This window comes from Camelina sativa, chromosome 18 (genome assembly GCF_030686135.1).
Source record: "Camelina sativa cultivar CO46 ecotype springtype chromosome 18, ASM3068613v1".
Classification (NCBI taxonomy): Eukaryota; Viridiplantae; Streptophyta; class Magnoliopsida; order Brassicales; family Brassicaceae; genus Camelina; species Camelina sativa.
Window position 1 is genome coordinate 11,959,872 of NC_141897.1, and position 19,866 is coordinate 11,979,737.

Here is a 19,866-nt window from a genome sequence, read left to right on the forward strand (position 1 = left end):
GCATACACAAGAAAAAACTCAGCATATTGGTACTTTCAAAGAATCTATATGTTAGAAAATTTGAAACCCTTAAATTGCAAGAATCTTGCCTCCACTAGTCGGAAGCCTCTCTACCTATATATTATTTGTTTTCCATTTTAAAAAGTCTTCGTTGTTTGGAAGCGTCAGTCAGCTACACTAGAATTGTTGTCAAAATTGTATCCCTAGCACTTGTAAAAATTTGGGTCCATATATTCCCTAGATCGGCTTAAAGACTATATGCGCCTAATATAAAAATACACATAGGATTTGAATGGTAGATTGGAAAGGAAAAATAAAGGTTGATTGGTAGAATGGAATTAAGGTGCAACTGGTACAGCTCCTGCAACTAGGAAGTACAACTAGGGGATATCTGGTACAATTAGGAGGCTGGTAGGTACAACTAGATGTTTAATTTTCTTTTAAAAATTGTTATAGGCGTATTTTCATCCTTTCATTAAAGAAGGGGTAATGCAGAAATGAATTTTTGGTATAGGGGCACTAGAGAATTAAATCCATTTTTTTATGTCCAGATTTATTATTTATTAAAATTACGAGAAGTGTTACATAGACAATTTTACCATGAGCAATTCTTTTTAACCCTGTTAGAGTCACCAAAAACAATAGTTTCTTCTCCATATTCTTTTTAGACACCTTGAATAATCCATGATCGACGACACTTTCGTTTGTACGTATAATCATGAAGAACAACTCTAATTGTACATCATTGGAGATTTCATGTAAACTTGACTTCATTAATCTGCATAATTGTTAATATATTGCATTTTTTCGGACTTGAATCCCTAGAAGCATCAATTAACTTTTAGTTAACCATTGGCCAAGGGGTTCCACAAATTTGATATTTGTTTATACAAGATACTAGGATCGGACCCGCGCTACAGTGCGGAGAAATATTTATCGATATGGTATAATTTAATATAAAGATGTCGGAGTATTGAAAACAAAACAAAAAATTAAAAAAACTGCAATTCCTAAAAATTATACATTTACAGTGTGTGTTTCGACAGACCTACTTGCAAAAAAATACATTTGTTGAAATATCAAATCTAACCTTCTCTAACATATGATTGTGAATTTGACAAACCACATAACTCTGACAAAAATCATGACAGCAGACTGAGTAATACCAAGAGGAATATTTATTGACATATAGTGGGTACTTACATATATTCTAACATTGTTTGGAGTTAAGTATGAAAATATATAATACAGACAAACAAAGAAAAATACGATCCATCGCACATACATATTTTTTTCATGTATAGTATTGGTACATTAACTTTGACATTGGGGTTAATTGTTTTTTTTTGTCTTCGTATACTATATATTTTAGAAAGGATTAAACATAATGAATATTATATTCAAAAATTCTAACTAACCAATTCAGATTAAACAAAATGAATGAGAAAATGTCATTTCTATATTACTAACATATTAGAAAGTGAGAATTAGAGCTTACATATGATTCGGTCAAAACCACCAACTTTGTAATTTGTCACTCTTGTATAAGTAGAGTATTGCTTCCAACAATGAACGATTTTCACCTGAATTTTCTAGGTTTGTTTGAAAGGTTTGATAGCATTGAGGCTTGTGAAACCATCATTACCATCCATATTTTTGTTACAATTTTGCAAATAAAGTTTAGTGGGAAAATGAGAATGATATGAGAGTGGCACAACCGACTGTAAGTTTAGGGTTTTGAAGATTACACACGTTTGTTAAAATCACATTTAGTTAGTATCTCTTTTGTGTATATATAGGTATTACCCAAATTAAAATGATTTAAACAACATTCCAAATTTAAATAGAATAATATATAAATAACAAATTAACAACACTCCCATAAATTTTGTAAACTACTGATTTTTCATAAAATATAAAATATTCAAGATCCCTATGATTATGTAATACTTGGATTTTTATGGTTTGACATTTCCACAATTCATTACATTGGATAAACTTCTCTGATTTTTTTCCAAACTGAATTTGAAAATACAACAAACCAAAAAAACAGTATATATGAGCCTATATTCCTTTTTTATTAATTTTCTTTATAAAGATATGATATTGATTAGGAATTTTTGGTTGGAATGTTTATTTTTTATGGCAACTAATTAAGTTACGGTTTCTGCACATAAATGGTATTTCTATAATTAAAATTTCCGAAATAATTTGTTTGCTATTATAATTAAAATCCTCCATGAGTGTTAACTCTAATATAACACTAATTTTGTTAGTTTCCTAAGTTACATGCACCAAAAATATTTTGGCAGTTACTATTGTTTTGTTTTGGAAAATTTGTTTAAGTTTCATTTAATATTTAGTACATACGATTTAATAAATATATGACCGAATAACCCATTTATAATTTTCGGATATTTCGCACCCGAATCCAAATACCTTGATTTCGGGTTTGTTTTTTTACTTGACCCGACCCGATAATAGTTTTGTACTTCTCTTTTACTAATATGGAGATGTCACATAAATATTAACATAATTAAAAAAAAATCAATTGAGGATAGTAGACTTTTAAAGTTTTTAAAAAATACTAGGTAACAACTCGCACTATGTGCGGAATAAAGCGATTTTAAAAAAATTATTATAAGTAAAATCATTATTCTAGAACCAATATTTGTTTGTGTTAAACAATATGTAACTAAAGTTTTTTATTTATTTATTCAAAGCTGCGTTTCTCGTGTAAAAAATATGTTTCACCCGTGAAATCTTTAAAGGTGTAAGAGAAAATATTGATAAAATGTTACTATTTATTGCAACATTTCTTTTGTGTGGTTTAAAAATCAAATTCATATCTTTTATGTTTTATTTTATAATCATAACAATTTTGCATGTTTCTTATGTAACCATAACAACATATACTAAATTACTCGGTAGTTTAATTATTTAATTTTATTATATGTTAGTAACAATCGGATTCTAAACTAAATTTTCTGAATATAATATAATTTATTGATTTACTATTTTTGATTAGGCTATTTAAATATTTTGAGTTAGTCGGTTTGTTAATATTTTCTATAAATAACGGATTATTACCAAAAAAAACCATTATGAAAAAATTAATGAAATTTCAAAATCAACGTATTCATGTAAGAATACATTTCACCCGTGAATTATGTGAACATGGTAAAGAAAATATTTATAAAATGTTACAATTTATGGAAATATATATATTTTTTGTGTGCTTTAAAAATCAAATTTTTATATTTATGGTTAATCGAATAACTATAACAATTTTTCATAATCTAAAAATCATTCATTTTAAATATATTATGACTTTTTTTGGATACTAAGTTTATTTATAATGATAAGGGTTATTGTCTCATTCCTTTTTAATAGCACATAGATTAATGTACAATTAAAACATATATTCCTATTCAATTATCAATATTTCTATTTTTTAATGAATAATCACACTAAATGTTGAGATTAATTAGTTTACATAGTTAGATATATATAAATAATCACACATCATGATATCCCCTAATTTGTTGTCATTTTTATATTTATTTATGAATATATATAAATCTATATTTATTGGGAATTAAGTTTCCTTTAATGAGTTGAAGATAATTCAGGGGTAATAGATTTCTTTTTATAATCAATTATAATAACTATTGAAAGCTTGTTATTTAAATTATTATGGTTATAATACTAACAAAAGTTATATATGATTTTGTTAATAAGTTATATATTCTTTATTTTTTTTAACTTTATATGTTTTTATAGCCTTTTTAGAATATTTTACTTATATAAAATATTGATTTCTTAAAAATAATATAACTTTGACTTGTATATTTGTAAGTAAATTTTAGTGAAATTTTGACTTAAAATAGTATGTAATATTTAATTAGTTTTAATATGTGATATTTAAATTTGTGTGAGAATTGATGACAAATCTTATTATTATTCATTTAATTGTTTTTAATATATATATATATATATAATGGCATGTTAATGTAATTAAGTAGAAAATTTAAGGGTTTTTTGCTAAATGTGTCTCGAGCTCTCTGGCGGTGACACATCAACTTTTTCAAGAAAGTGCTTCTCTATTAATATATAGGGGATATTTATAATATAAAAAATAGATACATTGAAAAATCCGTAAATGAACTTAAAACATGAGTCTATTGATTTTTTTATTTGAAAAATAAAATAGACGTTATATTTTGTTTTTTTTTCTCTACTTAACATTATGAATTTTAACAATTTTATTTATTGTTCATCAAAAGGAAATAGACGTTATATTTTTTTTAACTATGTTTTTATGTTTGTTATATTGTGGTAAGTGAGATTTTTCTAAGTAATGGCGGTTAGATGAAAATTTTCAACAAAGTATTGGTGGATAAATGATTTTAGCTTCCCGCTTGGTGATTTTTTTTGTTAGCGTTTTAGTGCTATGATATAGTAACCAAAATAAAAATTTATCTTTCATAGCATTTACGAAAACTGCTATCAATATCCATATTTCTTTTAGTGATAATTGTTAATAATTCATATTATGTGGGATTTGAATCCCAGACCTTTAGTGTATAAGCATTACTTAATCCTTGGTTAACCATTGAGCTAAAAGGGTGGACTTCCACAAATTAAGTATTTGTTTATAGAAAAGATTTGTCACATAAGCAATAAATTAAATCGAAATTACTTTTTTTTTTCTTAACTTAGTTTATAACACATTGGATACTATTCAAACAATTAAGGTTTTCAGATTTTAGTTAAATAAATTGATATAGTGGGAAATAATCCAAGGACATGGAACTGATTAAAAACACATAATATTTTTTAAAAGAGAGAAAAAGAGTTATATTTCTACCAACTATATAATAAAGAAGAATCACTATATTTAGTGATAACATAATAAATAAATAAAATCAAACTGAGGATAGTAGACTTTTAACGTTTAAAATATATAATTATAATGTAAAATATTTACATTGAAAAATCCGCAAATGAACTTAAAACGTGAGTCTATTGACTTTTATATTTAAAAGATAAAATAGACATTATATTTTGTTTTTTTTTCTCGAATTAAAACATTATGAAATTTTAACGTTTTTAGTTATTGTTCATCAAAATTTATTATTTTATTTATTGCGCTTTTAATATTTTTGTTAACGTATAAATTATTTAAAAACTAATTCTATCACAATTATATCAAGAACAAAAATAAAATTGTTTTAAAAAGAAAAAGAAACAACCTTTTTCCTGTTTATTCCACTATCTGTTTTAAAAAAAAGTTGAATATTAATTTTTTAGCTAACTTTGTTTTTTTTTTACTAATATACACATTTGAAGAATAACATAAAGTTGGAAATGAATCATAACACATTTTCCCCCATTTATATGTGCCTTAAGTGACTAACAACTGACTCAGAAAAATCAGAATTGATCTAACCTAACTATACATATATTTATGATGTGTTATCAAAACGAAGCAGTAAATACAGAGTCAAATTAAAAAAAAAAAAAAACAGTAATTAAGTGAAATTAAAATCTAAAAAGTGAATATTGAAATATCCAAAAAAAAAAAAAGAGATTCATATACACAATGAAGAAAAATAAAGTTGATGATGATGATGATTACTTGATTAGTAGTAGTAAGTAAAGTAAGTAGTTAATAATAATAATAATTGCAAAAAACAAATTAAGTAAAGAAAAATCGCGAGAAAAGAGGAAAGCACGACGACGACATTGAAACTAGAAACCAGAAAGCGTGCTTCGCAATGGTCTCTTCTTTTTCTTCTCTCAAACAGATTATTAATAACCCAAAAAAAAATAAAAAAAAGCTTCCCTTGCAATTCTCTCTCCTCATAAATAGAGAGACGCAGAGAGAAAGAGAGAGAGACTAGTACTATAAATATTGACCAGCGTGTCCTAGAGAGAGAAACTCGCCGCTATTAAGAATACTTTTTTATTTTTTTTTTTGCTTCTGGGTTCTAAGCACTAAGCACATATCTCGAGTCGAGCACACAGGTCAGTGATTAAAAAAAAAAAACTGCTTTTTTTTTTTTATATATATATAAAAATGGTTCTGGGTCTTTGGAGCGTGCATGTTTTTTTTTTTTTTTTTTTTTTTTTGTTCGTAGTGTTGATTTTTTTTTTTTTTTTTTTTTTGTGTGCTTTCATTTTTCTGGGCAACGGCTAGTTACTACTTCGGAGAAGTTGCAAGGAGTTGAAGAAGAAGATCGATGGATTACGGAGACGACGATCGGTAGATTTCATCTCGATTTGTTTTTTTTTTTTTTTTGATTTTGATGTGTTTTTTTTTTATTTTTTTGTTCTCGTTTAGTTTTGTGTTTGTGTGATTTGGTTGGTTTCGCATTCTTCGATTTTTTGTGTTTTGTTAGTCTGATTCGAGTGTTCGCTTATGTGGGTTTTGACTGCAATCGCTTAGATTTGGTTCTGATTTGTTGGGTTTGATTTGATTTCTGGGTTTAATGCGGATGATGAAATGTTGGATTTTTTTTCATCTTAATTGTGAGTTAAGAAATGTTTTTTTTTGTTTTGTGGAGTTTTCTTAATGAAAATATTGGGGTCATTTATTAATCGTTTCATCAATCATTTCGGATTTGTTACTCTTTAAGATGACTCAAATCATAAGCCCCTTTTCTTTTGGGGTCAGAAATGGTGTTTTATGTTTGGTTCTTGAGTCAGGATTCAGGTTGGGATGTTGTGATTGAGCTTGATGTTTGCAATGTACTACTCTATTTGCATAGTTTGAGTTGATTGAAAGATATTTCCAGCTTCCAAGTTGATTAGATTGATTAGTAAACAGTTGTCTCTAAACATGTAATTTGCAGTAGCACCTCATGGAATTGGCAAGAGAACTATAATCACCAACCACAGTCTCATTTCTGTAAGTTTTTTTCCTTACATCAAGTAACTCTTTACAGCACTGTGACAAGTATGATTGAGTTGTTCTCTTTTTTTAACTACAGCTGATGTGCCTGATTGCACGATGACTGAAGTCACATTAAACCAAGAAGATCACTCGTACATGTTTGATGATGAAACCACTCCTGTGAAGGCGTGTAGCGACTTGGGTTATCATGTCACAACAGGTTGTGCTTACTTTTTTTTCATGTCATCAGTTAGATTTCTGATGTCTAGTTAATGACGGTTTCTAACAAAATGTGTCTGGCTTCAGATGAAACCAACAGGAAACTGGAAGTGCATAGTGAGACACGTTCTGCTCTAAAGCGGCGTCGGATGTTACAATTTGAAGACCAACCTGAAACATCCCTTTTCAGCAGTGAGAGTTTCTCTGCAATCTTAAAATCAAGCGTGAGTACACAAACCCCATATCTCTTCTTTAGCTATGCACCAAATGCCCACAGTCCAGAGATGCATTGCAGATATGTTCTTGATATCCAAACTCATTGCTCACTTGTTAGGATGCAGACCTAGGATTGAAAGATCATTGTTTTTCACACTGCATACATGCTGCAATGTGGATGCATGTTCATTTCATACGTTTGCAAATGATATCTCTTTGGTTTCATAGAATTTTTTCTTTTGCTCCTAGAACAAATTCAAGCTTCTTGGTATCTGACTGCCTTATTCAATTGTTATGTACCTACTGTGGCAAGTTATTTTAGAAACAGTGGATAGCTTAGGAGGTTGTATGAGGTTCTGATACTTTCTTTAATGTTCTGATCGATGTCTCTCCTATGCATGTTCAGGCTAGAGATGATACATTTGATGAGCTTTTACCCGAAGGGTCTCAGCTTATAGAAGGGTTTTCAGGTTGGGATCTCTTATAATTTCCCCAAGTTAATCTGGCCAATGCATTTATCATTCAAACAATAATTCATTGTCTCTTTTTCAGAAGACGCCTCTGCCTCAAGCTTCGAGGGAATTGATCTGTATGCTGAAGAGTGGTACGCTGAATGCTTAAATGATGCTGAGACTCCAACCCTACCTGATGGCTTGTATGTTTCGACCTTCTTTTTTTTTGCTTATGTTATGTTTAGTAGCACCATTTGCTTAATTAATTGATAACAATTTTTGTTCTATCTCAGAAACTTTGGTTCACCTGATGTCCAAGTAGATATTTCAGGTCAAATTTCTTTGCTTTGGTCTGTCCCATAGCTGGCTTTAGCTCTGGCTTTTCTTGCTAACATCCCTGTGTTTTGTTGCAGAGTATCTAAATGTGCCACCAGAAACAGAAACCCGGGAAGTTCAGCGGCCTGTTACTCGTTCTTCTCCAAATGTTATCTTTAAAGGTAAAATATACAATGATTTAGTCATAAATTGGTCTCATAGTTACACACTAAGTTCGCGACAAAATGAGGAAACAAAACATAATTAAAATGTTAATTGGTAATAGCAGGTAGGAAATCTTTTTCAAGGCCGGTTTCAAAGCTACCATCTTCTATCATCTATCCATTTGCATTCATCAAACCATGTGGGGTTCACGGTGGTATGACTCTCAAGGACATCAACCAGAAAATCCGAAATCCACCATCAAAACCAAAGGAAGACAAAGAAGAGCCTGTAGTGATCCAAACTTCTGCATTCTCTGGGAAACCTGTTGTAGGGAAGACTAAAATCCGCACCGAAGGAGGAAAAGGAAGCATCACGATAATGAGGACGAGAGGCTAAGCTAAGCTGAGCCAAAGTAAGTAGTAATAAGCTGATAGGAAGTATTTTAAGGTTTGAAATTCACTGCTGAAAACTTTTAAACTTTTTGCCTTATTCTCAGAGGCCCTTAAATCCTTTTTGTCGGATATAGTTCCAGTCAAGGGCCTTTATCGGTACAGCGGCTAAATACTCTTCAAGATCTTATTATGAATCATGTTCTATTTTCTTTTGGTATCTGTGTAGTAAGAAAGAGAACTTAAAATCTGTTAGCCATGTGGTAGGATAATTTTTGTTTGTATAAAGTCTCTGGATCTTATTGTTACCTGAACTGAAAATGAAAGCCAAAAACCTCTGTTATGTCTCTGGTTGGACTGCTATATAGGACAAGTAAAAGAAGCAAATCTTTTTATCCATTAGTTTGTTCTGATTTGCCGTGAGGTCGATCTCGTAGAAGGGAAGTTGTTTCCATTCGTCTGGCTTTGGTTGACTAGGGAACTTCTCTCCTAGATCTCAGGTCGCTTCCTCCTATTCCAGTAGGCATTAGTATTAAAAAAGTATTCAATATTTGGATGCAACCTCCAAGTAATACAAATATTAATATCAGATGCGAAAAAGACTGGAATTTGGAAGACAATATGGGGGAAACTAATAATAATTGGAAGACAATATTATCAATGCAAATAATGAAATATTATTATTAACCGTTGATGTATTTCCTAAGCATAATAAGGATCATAAGGTATATACTTAAAACTTTCTATAAGTTGATCTGGTGATGATTACAGTTTTTCTTTTTCATTTTAGGGTTCAATTAGTATTCTCGTTTCAGCAATTGCAAAGCAGTTAACGGGCCTTTTTAATGGTTGTAAAATATATAGTTAACAAGAGGTTAAATAATATTTGGCGAAAGAGATGCATCAGTTGATTTAAAACGAGCGGTTAAATAATATTTATGAATGGTAAAAATATTCTTTTTATAAATAACACATGATTTTAATATTCTTTGTAATTCAAGATTGAATAATAACAAAGTTTTCAAAACTTATAAACTCTTTAAAAATCACAAAACTAAGGCTGTGAATAGTACGCTCCGGACCGGACTAAAGTCGGACTATTCCACAGTTAATTGACCATTCACCATTCCATACTAGTATGCACTTTTCCAGTAAAACTCTATACTAGTCCGCAATTGAAAAATAAACTGCATAATGTGTGAATTGTACTATTGGTCCGATTTTTTCAGTTTACTCCTTAAAACCTTCATACCAACAATAAAATTTGGGTAAAAACGTGCTCTAAACTAGTTGAATCCAAATATTTTCATCTCATTGGTTGAACTTGTGTTTCTTTGTACTTTACAAAAATGTGTATATATATACATTCACAAATTTTAAAATTCACAGCAAAAAATCATATTCCCAAAAACAAAAAATAAATCTATAGAGAACTCTCTTATCTTATCATTGAAGCTCTTCAATCTTAGAAAACTATTTTGAATCAACCATTTATCTCATCTCAAATTCATAAGTTTTATTTTCTCACCTCATTTTCTTTTTAGTTTAGTTTATAGTAGATACTTGAGAATTTTACTAGTTTATAGTTTTAGTAGTTTTAAATCATGTGCATTATTTAAATAAATATACACATAACTCAAATATACATCTACCTTTATTTGAAAATATGGCTGAACAAGATGAGGTCGAGAGAGAAGATAGACCATATATGGCAAACATAAGAGAAAATATTGCTAATATGTTATGGGATAATCGAAATAATAGATTTTGATTTGTAATTTTTAAAAATATTTTGTAACAATTATTAGTTAATTATGATTAAAATATTATTAAAATTGTTTTTAATCTTTTGTACACACCACTCTGTACTATAGTCTGATTTTTACCATTCATAATCGTATGGTGTTATGCATACTATTGTATGGTGTTGTGTATACTAATTTTTACTTCATACTACAGTTCATTTTATTCCATACTAAAATGTTAGTACGCACTATGTAGTATGGAGTGTATGGAGTGAAAGCCTAAATAACACCCTCTTAATTTTTCTTATATCGCAAAGGATCTCCTTTTAGTTACTTTGGGCCTGGCCCAACAAAATTTAATAAACCTTTCCATTTTTCTTTATCTCTCAGTAAATGTCTGATCCTTAAAATTTCTGAGGATAGTTTTCAAATGGTTTCGCTCTCTACCTCCACTCCACACGCGCCACCACTCCCGACGGCGTTTAACTGCCGACCGACGGAGAGAATGATCATAGTACGATGCATCTCCATCTCCCCACGCGAGCCGAATCATACAATTTCTTCAGATAATAGCAACAATAGTTCCTCCTCGTCGCTTAGAGATACGAGGCAAAGCAAATGGCTGATGAATACGGAGGACGCGAATGAGAGAGATTCTAAGCAGAGTAAAGAGGATACAAACACGAAGATGGCTTCGAGGAAGGCTATATCGATTATACTACGAAGAGAAGCTACAAAGGCTGTAATGGAGAAGAAGAAAGGATCTAAGAAGCTTCTTCCAAGGACTGTTCTTGAGTCTCTTCACGAAAGAATCACAGCTCTCCGATGGGAATCTGCTCTTCAGGTTTGATTTCTTCTTCTCCGAAACTATCTCGTCCTTTAATTTTGGTATTGATAGTGAATCTGATGGACTAATTGAGTAATTTGGCTATGTTTGGTTATAGATTTTGTTGATAAGCTGATAATTTCAGATTATGGTTATAGTAGCTTCAGATTGTATATTGATTAGCTGTTAAGGATGATTACTTAATGGTTTTAGATTGAGTGTTGAGTTTGTGTGCGTTAATCATAAGATAATGTTGGTGTATATGTAGGTGTTTGAACTACTGCGTGAACAGCTATGGTACAAACCAAACGTTGGCATATATGTAAAGCTGATTGTGATGCTTGGAAAATGCAAACAGCCGGAGAAGGCTCATGAACTATTTCAGGCAATGATTAATGAAGGTTGTGTGGTGAATCATGAAGTGTATACTGCACTTTTATCTGCGTATAGTAGGAGTGGACGATTTGATGCTGCGTTTACTCTTCTGGAACGTATGAAAAGTAGTCATAACTGTCAGCCGGATGTGCACACGTATTCCATCCTTATTAAGTCGTTTCTTCAGGTTTTTGCGTTTGATAAGGTTCAGGATTTGATTTCTGATATGAGAAGACAGGGTATTAGACCCAATACAATCACATATAATACCCTCATCGATGCATATGGGAAAGCAAAAATGTACGTAGCACCCTTTCCTTTCGAATTTTCATTAGTTTATATCAATTTGTACTCACTCCATCTCATCTGATGTTTCATGGTTGCAAACATTTTGACTTATGCGAAAAAAGGAGTGTTTAAACATGTTGGGATGGAGTGAATACTTGAATTTAACCATTATATGGTTTCAGTTATCATGTTTTAGTTCAAAGCATCCATGAACTGAGATATTTTCTTTTGTTTTTGGAAGGTTTGTGGAGATGGAATCAACACTTATCCAAATGCTTGGGGAGGAAGATTGCAAGCCTGATTCTTGGACCATGAACTCAACTCTTAGAGCCTTTGGGGGAAATGGACAAATAGAAATGATGGAGAACTGTTATGAGAAGTTTCAGAGATCTGGGATTGAACCCAACATCAGAACCTTCAATATACTCCTTGATTCGTATGGAAAATCAGGAAATTATAAGAAGATGAGTGCTGTGATGGAATACATGCAGAAGTATCAGTATTCATGGACCATAGTCACCTACAATGTGGTCATTGATGCGTTTGGGAGGGCAGGAGACTTAAAACAAATGGAGTACTTATTTAGACTAATGCAATCGGAGAGAATTAAACCAAGCTGTGTTACACTATGTTCTCTTGTTCGTGCCTATGGACGAGCTGGTAAAGCTGATAAAATTGGGGGAGTCTTGCGTTTCATTGAGAACTCAGACATAAGGTTAGACCTCGTGTTCTTTAACTGTCTGGTAGATGCCTATGGGAGGCTGGAAAAGTTAGCAGAGATGAAAGGAGTTCTCGAACTCATGGAGAAGAAGGGATTTAAACCTGATAAAGTTACATACAGGACAATGGTTAAGGCGTATAGAATTAGTGGCATGACTACCCATGTAAAAGAGCTTCATGGTGTTGTTGACTCTGTTGGTGAAGCCCAAGTTGTGTTGAAGAAGCCGGATTTCTAGCGAGGAATAGAGCTCAATTTTCTGGTATATATATGTCTAGTATCCATATCCTTGTTCTAGTGATAGAGGGTAGTTAGTATGAGAGTAAATCCATTTTGAGTTGGCTTACAAAACTTTGTAACACAAACAACAAACAAAAATTTGTAACAAGTATGTTTTTTTTACTCTTGTTTGTGGTGCGTTATCAGTATGTATGTGCTGAAGCAGCTAGATACGAGAGTTGAAGACTGTACGCTTCTTTCAGTTTTGTCAAAACTTCTGCAATAGACGGTCTGCCAGATGCATCTCTCTCCACACATCTTATAGCAATCGAAGCAGCTTTTCTCATGCTCGCTGGATCAAATGTATCCTTCAAGATATCATCCACAATCTCAAATGCTCCTGCTTGTAAGTTTGGCCTAGCCTGCATTTTTCAGTGTTTTGATCTTATAACTACACTGCGTTCTTAAAAACTGGGAGATGAGAAAACAAAGACAATCATGTTTCTCTCACCCATAAGACCAAGTTAAAAGAATCTGGTGATCCTGAGTGACTTAAGGGTTCTCTTCCACAGATGAGCTCCAACAGGACCACACCAAAGCTGTATACATCACTTTTCTCTGTCAGCTGCAGGGTGGAGTAATATCTGGAATGACAAAGTGTGATTACTGATAAGCTAATTAAGCTGTTAATACATTAAGAATGCGGAGAGAAGTTGCAGTAGATTTTACTCAGGGTCAAGGTAGCCTGCAGTGCCTTTAACAACAGTAGTAACATGAGATGCATCTGCTTTTGTAAATTGTTTTGACAGGCCAAAGTCTGAAACTTTTGCGTTCATATCCTTGTCCAGAAGTATGTTACTGCTCTTTACATCCCGATGTATAATTCTCGGCTCACTTCCATTGTGCAGGTAATCCAATCCTTCATGAAGAAGACAAAGATGTTACTATCCGCCAGGAGGAATTGTGTTCTAGTATGATGATACCAATTACAGATGTTGAAGATGTACCTTTTGCAGCATCAACTGCAACTTTTAGTCTTGAAACCCAGTTCATTGACAGCCTTTTGCTACGTGGACCTGCTGAACCAAGATAGCACAAAAAGCTATATGTTTGTGAGTAAGATGACGTTGATAAAGGACAATGAGTTTTTGCTAGATACTTGAGGATTTTCATACCGTATAGATGATCAGCTAATGATCCACCAGACAGATACTCATACACCAGTATCTGCCTTTTTGGTTCGTAGCAGAAGCCCTCAAAGGATACTAGATTTTGGTGGCGGATCTGTGACAAAAGATGCACCTAGAAGGTTGACAATACAAAGGGAGACTTTTAGATATCAGCACTCTTATCACTTGATTAATGCATCATTAAGATATGGCCAGTAATTAATGAGGACATTGTGGGCGCTTAACCTCATTGATGAAAGAATCAGCTCCAAGTTGAGTTCTATCAAATCGCACTTTGACCGCTACTTGTTTTCCATCTGGTAGTTTTCCACGGTATACAGCTCCAAAACTTCCACGACCAATTACTTCCTTGAAGTTCCTAGTAGCTGACTTGATCTCTTTGTGAGAAAAGATTCTTGAAGTGTTCCAGTTCTGCATCTTCAGTTGTGCTCCTGATACAGATTTTGGTATACTGTAAGAATCATAAAGCGAAAACCTTGTGGGGGCAAAGAGAAAGCATTCTTCACATACTGGTTATCTCTCTTTCTTTGTTTCTCTGTCTCCTCGTGCAGATCGACATCAAAACAAAGACGAGGAAGGTGGCAAACAAAGCTCCACCAGAAACTCCAAGCAAGATCGCTATACGGTTCTGCTTCCTGTGTTTCTTATTGGTAGGGATAGTGACTTGTGGTGTGTCAATTGTTGAAGACACATTGTTGCATGATAGTGAAGAGAACGAAAGGCATGGATTTCCCGTTGTCCTGATAAAACAGAATTTCAGTCATGCCATGAACACTTGAGCAGAATATTGTTAGCAAATGCCGAGACAGAAACTGTATACCTGACTTCCAGACCCGTCCGGTTAAGAGACTGTGGCAAGGGGCCTACTAAGTTGTTGTTTTCTAAATTCCTGAGAAGAAGTAACAAAAAGATTATTCTTTGTGTGAAAATGGTTATGTACAAGCTACTTCTTGATCTTAATGTTTACTTACAGGAGACGAAGTTTCTCCAGCTTTCCTAATGTTTCAGGAACTGATCCTTGTAAGCTGTTGTTTTGCAGGTCCCTTCAAGAAATGGAGAAATACTTTAAAATTTCCAAAAAGAAACAACGTATATCCAGAAAATCTCAGTATAATATCACTTACAAAACTTCAAGGTTGGCCAGATCTTCCAGTTCAGAGCCAAAAGATTTCAACTGATTGAAGCTCAAATTCCTAGTTATACCGTCAGAAGCTTTTTAATACTACAGGAGACCTAAAAAAATACGTTAATGTTATATGGATGAGTATTACAGTTTCTGGAGATGCTGGAGGCTGCCTACATTCTGTATTGCTCCAGTAAGTGATGTATTATGCAAGTCGCTGCAGGAGAGAAGTGGAGCACACTCAAGATAACACACATGTATACATGAGAAGCTAAAAAAGTGGTTGAGGAATTGCTAACTTACAGTGTCTTGAGATCGAGCAAGTCTCCAAATGTGGGACTAATGGACCTCAGGTTGATTTGTGAAAGAAACCTGGACAGCCAGAATAAGAAAAATATGAGCTGAGATCAAGAAATGTTGAAAGCTATAGGTATGACAAGAATCTTTTGTTTTACAATGATGTAACGAGGTTTCCTTCACATTCTATGTGGTTCCAAGGAAGCGGAGTACATGGGTCATCTTGCCATTCAAGGTCTTGCCCGGTAAATTGCTCTATGACTTTAAGTGCTGAAACTGCAAAGATAACTTAAAACATGAACTTTAGCTCTGGTGGAGTTTGCTCTATCCAGGAAAAATCAACAGACCTGTGGTAGAAGAAGCTTCAGGAGGGATTTGGAGTATTTGATACACCTCAAGAGCGTTCACCTGAGGATTGAACTTTATTTTGCCGAGGGTGATGTTTAACGTACTGATTTTGTATTGCGTAAAGTACAAAGTACCAGCTTCCGAACTGGTCACTGTGTAATCAGATTGTTTGACTTCACCATTGATCATTACACTAAAAGAAGGGGAGAGTGAAAGTATCCCAGAAAAGTAGAGGATAATGTAGTAGTCCCCTGGTGTACGTAGAGAAAGCATATACGAGAGACTGTCTTTGCGAGCAAGAATTCTTGCAGTCTGAAGAACAGAAGCTGGCGGATTCTCAGTAATGTTGAAGGAAGTCTGTTTTGTGAGTCTACTGAAACTCGAAGAGGCGTGAGACGGTGCAAAACTTTGATCTGGATCCCATATTCGATCAAACGGATCTAAAGGGTACCTGCCATTCAACAAAATTCACAAAGAAAGTTCAACAAACCACACCAAAGAAGGAAAGTGATCAAGTTCAGAGGCTGAGAATTCATACCGGATAGTCCCATTTGTGTATCCGCTATTGATTCGGTAACTCCTCCTGAGAATTACATTGGGTGAACCTTCCAGGCTGTTTCTGTAAGCACCAAAAGAAAGTGGCCGTACTTCTAGAGAAGAGATAACCGGAATGCCTCTCCCTTTAATCGCAAGCAAACAAAGCAAAAGAGAATCATTGTTGACCGGCCAAACCAACTCTTCAATCCAAGGATCATTGGTTCTAAGATCAACAGTAGTAGTGATTCTCATTCCAAGAGAGACATGAAATGCTGGAGGACTGTTCTGGCTATCATAGTTTCTGTAGACGAATATAGCCCGAATCAGAACCGAGGACAAGTCCTTTTTTGTCACAGGTACCTTATAACATTGGCGATCATGAGTATCCGGGAAGAGTCTAATGGGAACACTGAAAGTAGAATTCTTGTCGATGTACGTAACCATGCTAGTGTTACCCGTTTGAATATAGTCGTTGTCTGAAACCCAGGAGATGTTATAAGCCGCAGTGTAACTTGAGCCGCCGCAGGACAAACTTAAGAAACCTGTTTCATTACAAAGATTCAATCAAACAGTTGAAAGCAAAGGAATAAAAAGAGTGTGAGAAAAAGTCTAGGATCTGCATACCATCTGGATTGGAGAAACCAAACACCCAAAAGCCACTGAACAAGATCAAATCGACCCAAAAGAGCATCATCTAGTTCCCTGATTGAAATCTGAAGAACATATGTTAATTAATTGTTCTTTCGTTTTCTTGTATGGTGTATGAATTAACTCTTTAAATACATGAAGATGCGAATGGTGATGACTCGTAGGTACTTTACTCAGTGGTCATAATTTTACTAACAGTCTGTGTCGACTTAATAATCTAATTAACAATTTAACTACAGTGAATGTTGTTTTAGACTTTAGTCTTCCTTACATACAATAGAATGAGATAGTGTCAAATATGTTGACTGATATTTTGGTTGCTCAATTATAAAGAATGATCATGAGAATTATGCTTCAGAGAGAATCTTCAAATGCAATGATATAACATAACGTTTTGCTTGGCTTCAACACTAATCCTCAATGCATCCTCCTTAAGCTTTCTTTCTCATAAAGCAAAACCATTTTGGACAAAATAAAATAAAATAGAAAACCTTTTTGGACAAATTGTTTATATACTAAAGTCTCCCAGAATTTGGAAACATATAAATACTAGCAAATTAATTAATGCCTTAGAAAGCATAACAATTTTCATTACGTCAAAGTCATTTGAAAATCATCTCTAATTGATTTCTGTTGGACTTTATCGTCTTAATTAAGGTTTGAACCCTCTCCTACAGGCTACGACATACTAACACATTTTATATGCTCAGTTTGGCCTATTTACAAAACTTCGAATTCTTCTATCGAAAGTTTTTAGTATATTTTTTTTAGAAAAAAACTCCGAAGTCTTTTACAACTAAACGCAAAGAATGATGACACAAAAGTCATAGCAATGTAAAATCCCATTAACAATATTTAAAAAAAAAAAAAATCATTTTTGTTTATTTAACAAAAGAACTGTCATTCTGAAATAAATCTTCTACAAGTAAAAATGGAAAATAGTCATAACAATGTAAAGACAGAGCATACGAATGCTTGAAAACCTTAAAAACTAGACATCAATGGATGGAGTTTGAATAGCTTCTAGGTCTTCGGATTTCTTGCACCACAAATCACCCCATCTAGTTTTAAATTGCAGAATCTCCATCACGACCGCAAACAATCCAATGACACCAATGATGATACTGTAGGCAATCTTCCATGAGCTTCCAGGTTGCAAGAGGGCTAATCCCTTGTAGATGTTATAGATGCTTAAAATAATCACTATATAACCCATAGTGTGATGATACCAATTCCAGTATTTCCTATATTTATGATCCTTGTCCGGTCTTGCTTTGAGCGCAAGTATCTGAAGAAATCATAGAGCAAACAGAAGTATCCCTATCATTGTATGTGGCGTAGATCTCATTCCAGTGTGCTTGGCCATATAGATTGCAGTTCCTAATCCTCCCAATAAACCGACGACATAACCTGTAGTTTGGAAAATGATGTGAACGTAAAACCACATGGGATCGAGTCCTTTGTAGGTCCTCATGTACCTTGCAGCCATTGCTCCAATAGGCATAAAAATCCCCCAACAGACCGCGTTCACCAGTCCATGGATTCTTTTGACAAGAAACATGTTTCCATTCACTGATTTTGTGGCTGTGACTCGTCCGGACAGCAAATCCAAAGTAGCCATGGATTTGAGATGATTTCCACTCATGGCGTGCATCCCAAGTCTATCACCTTCCTTCAGCGGGCCGTCTTGCCATAGATGATTATCGACGGTTGTGTTAGAAGGCAACACCATAGTGGCGAATATAGTCATCTCTCCATTGAGAAACTCAGCGGCTAGTTGTGTAACACGGAAGCTGAGAGGACCTTCTTGAAGCATAGTTGAATAGTCCTTGATTGAGGAAGTATAAGCGCGCATAAAACCAGACGTGGAGTTACGGTAAGCCAAGAGAGTTTGAGCACCTAACATGCCTTTTCTCGTAGGGTTTATCCCCCAAGCAATCCAACTGGAACTCTCGATGTTGGTGTGACGATATGCAACTTCAAGCACTCCGGTTTTTGGAACATAACTGAAGTGTAGAAACGAATCTAACACCGGAAGGTCAATGCAAGAACGGAAGTGTTTTCCGTTTTTAAAGATGTGAGAGTCACATCTAGCCTGAACTCCATCGGTTGTTGCTCTAGTGAAGTATGGAGCGAGCACGAACAGAAAGCACAAAACCACAAATATGGTTCTTGAAGACAAAGACATGATGATGATTGCGTTTTTATTCGGAGATCGCACACGTAGATTAAATCTTCCTGAGTCAAGAGTCTAGTTTTGCTTTCGAAGAAAGATTTATGAATTCCTCGAGTTGCATGAGTTGTCTATTTATATAGCCTTTTCGTACAATTCCAACTCCAACTGTAGTTGGGAATCGTTTTTTTTTCCTTCGGCAACATAATTTCATATTTGTGGCCGACATATTTTCCAATTATTCTGCGAAGTTATATAGTAGGTTAACTAGAATTTATTAGGATTCTTTTAAATTTATAAAGATTTACTCTTAATATATATAATTAATTTGGATACTATAAAAATTTAGAAAGAGTTTTTAAATCTGTAATAGATATTTCGCATTATATCGTATGATTATTTATTTTTTCAAAGTTACGTACAGGATCCGATGATTATTATTTTAACATTTTTTCAAAGCACACCAAAACATATCTCTTTAGCTACATGATTGTAAAACCTTTTCATCTAGAACTCCAATTTTGATAGTTTTTTTTTTTTTTGCACTTACAATGTCTTTTTAGTTTTTTTTGATATTATTTTTCCAAATTTTTGTATTTTTTATCATTTACTGTAATTACGAGTTATTGGCTTAAAAGCCAAAAGAAAACTCAAAACCAAGTAATTCCAAATTAAACCAAGTCATATATGTAGATATGAGCCTACTTTGTTAAATAAATCTCTTT

The 19,866-nt window shown here is 33.3% G+C and overlaps 3 protein-coding genes and 1 pseudogene across 16 annotated transcripts; 2 read left to right on the plus strand and 2 right to left on the minus strand.

Moving 5' to 3' along the window:
- Positions 1–5,626: 5,626 nt before the first annotated feature.
- Positions 5,627–9,002, plus strand: LOC104760853 (protein XRI1). Of its 13 annotated transcripts, none has more exons than XM_010483832.2 (11): positions 5,730–6,030; positions 6,203–6,268; positions 6,858–6,913; positions 6,996–7,118; positions 7,205–7,341; positions 7,740–7,803; positions 7,886–7,988; positions 8,079–8,116; positions 8,199–8,282; positions 8,387–8,677; positions 8,762–9,002. In XM_010483832.2, exons 2-10 carry the CDS (start codon positions 6,246–6,248, stop codon positions 8,659–8,661), a joined length of 903 nt encoding a protein of 300 aa, XP_010482134.2. In that variant the 5' UTR covers positions 5,730–6,030; positions 6,203–6,245; the 3' UTR covers positions 8,662–8,677; positions 8,762–9,002. The 13 variants fall into 13 exon arrangements, with proteins under 13 accessions (XP_087355895.1, XP_010482136.2, XP_010482134.2 ...); XM_087499767.1 differs by having other exon boundaries at positions 8,390–8,677; XM_087499768.1 differs by having other exon boundaries at positions 7,889–7,988.
- A 1,740-nt stretch (positions 9,003–10,742) lies between these two features.
- Positions 10,743–13,013, plus strand: LOC104760855 (pentatricopeptide repeat-containing protein At5g48730, chloroplastic). The gene is made up of 3 exons (XM_010483838.3): positions 10,743–11,243; positions 11,494–11,900; positions 12,130–13,013. The coding sequence occupies exons 1-3, from the start codon at positions 10,830–10,832 to the stop codon at positions 12,842–12,844; spliced, it is 1,536 nt and encodes a 511-aa protein (XP_010482140.1). The 5' UTR covers positions 10,743–10,829; the 3' UTR covers positions 12,845–13,013.
- LOC104763241 (putative LRR receptor-like serine/threonine-protein kinase At5g48740) lies at positions 12,838–17,319 on the minus strand. Of its 2 annotated transcripts, XM_087500086.1 has the most exons (17): positions 16,945–17,205; positions 16,776–16,862; positions 16,322–16,621; positions 15,783–16,234; positions 15,594–15,711; positions 15,442–15,510; positions 15,287–15,355; positions 15,140–15,208; positions 14,987–15,058; positions 14,836–14,904; positions 14,526–14,755; positions 14,241–14,446; positions 14,001–14,127; positions 13,833–13,901; positions 13,555–13,744; positions 13,337–13,469; positions 12,918–13,247 (listed from the first exon to the last, which is right to left on the minus strand). In XM_087500086.1, exons 3-17 carry the CDS (start codon positions 16,570–16,572, stop codon positions 13,029–13,031), a joined length of 2,343 nt encoding a protein of 780 aa, XP_087356212.1. In that variant the 5' UTR covers positions 16,573–16,621; positions 16,776–16,862; positions 16,945–17,205; the 3' UTR covers positions 12,918–13,028. The 2 variants fall into 2 exon arrangements, with proteins under 2 accessions (XP_087356211.1, XP_087356212.1); XM_087500085.1 differs by having other exon boundaries at positions 12,838–13,247; positions 16,322–16,862; positions 16,945–17,319.
- Positions 17,320–17,959: 640 nt separating this feature from the next.
- LOC104763243 (cytochrome b561 and DOMON domain-containing protein At5g48750 pseudogene) lies at positions 17,960–19,156 on the minus strand (annotated as a pseudogene).
- Between the last annotated feature and the right edge of the window lie 710 nt (positions 19,157–19,866).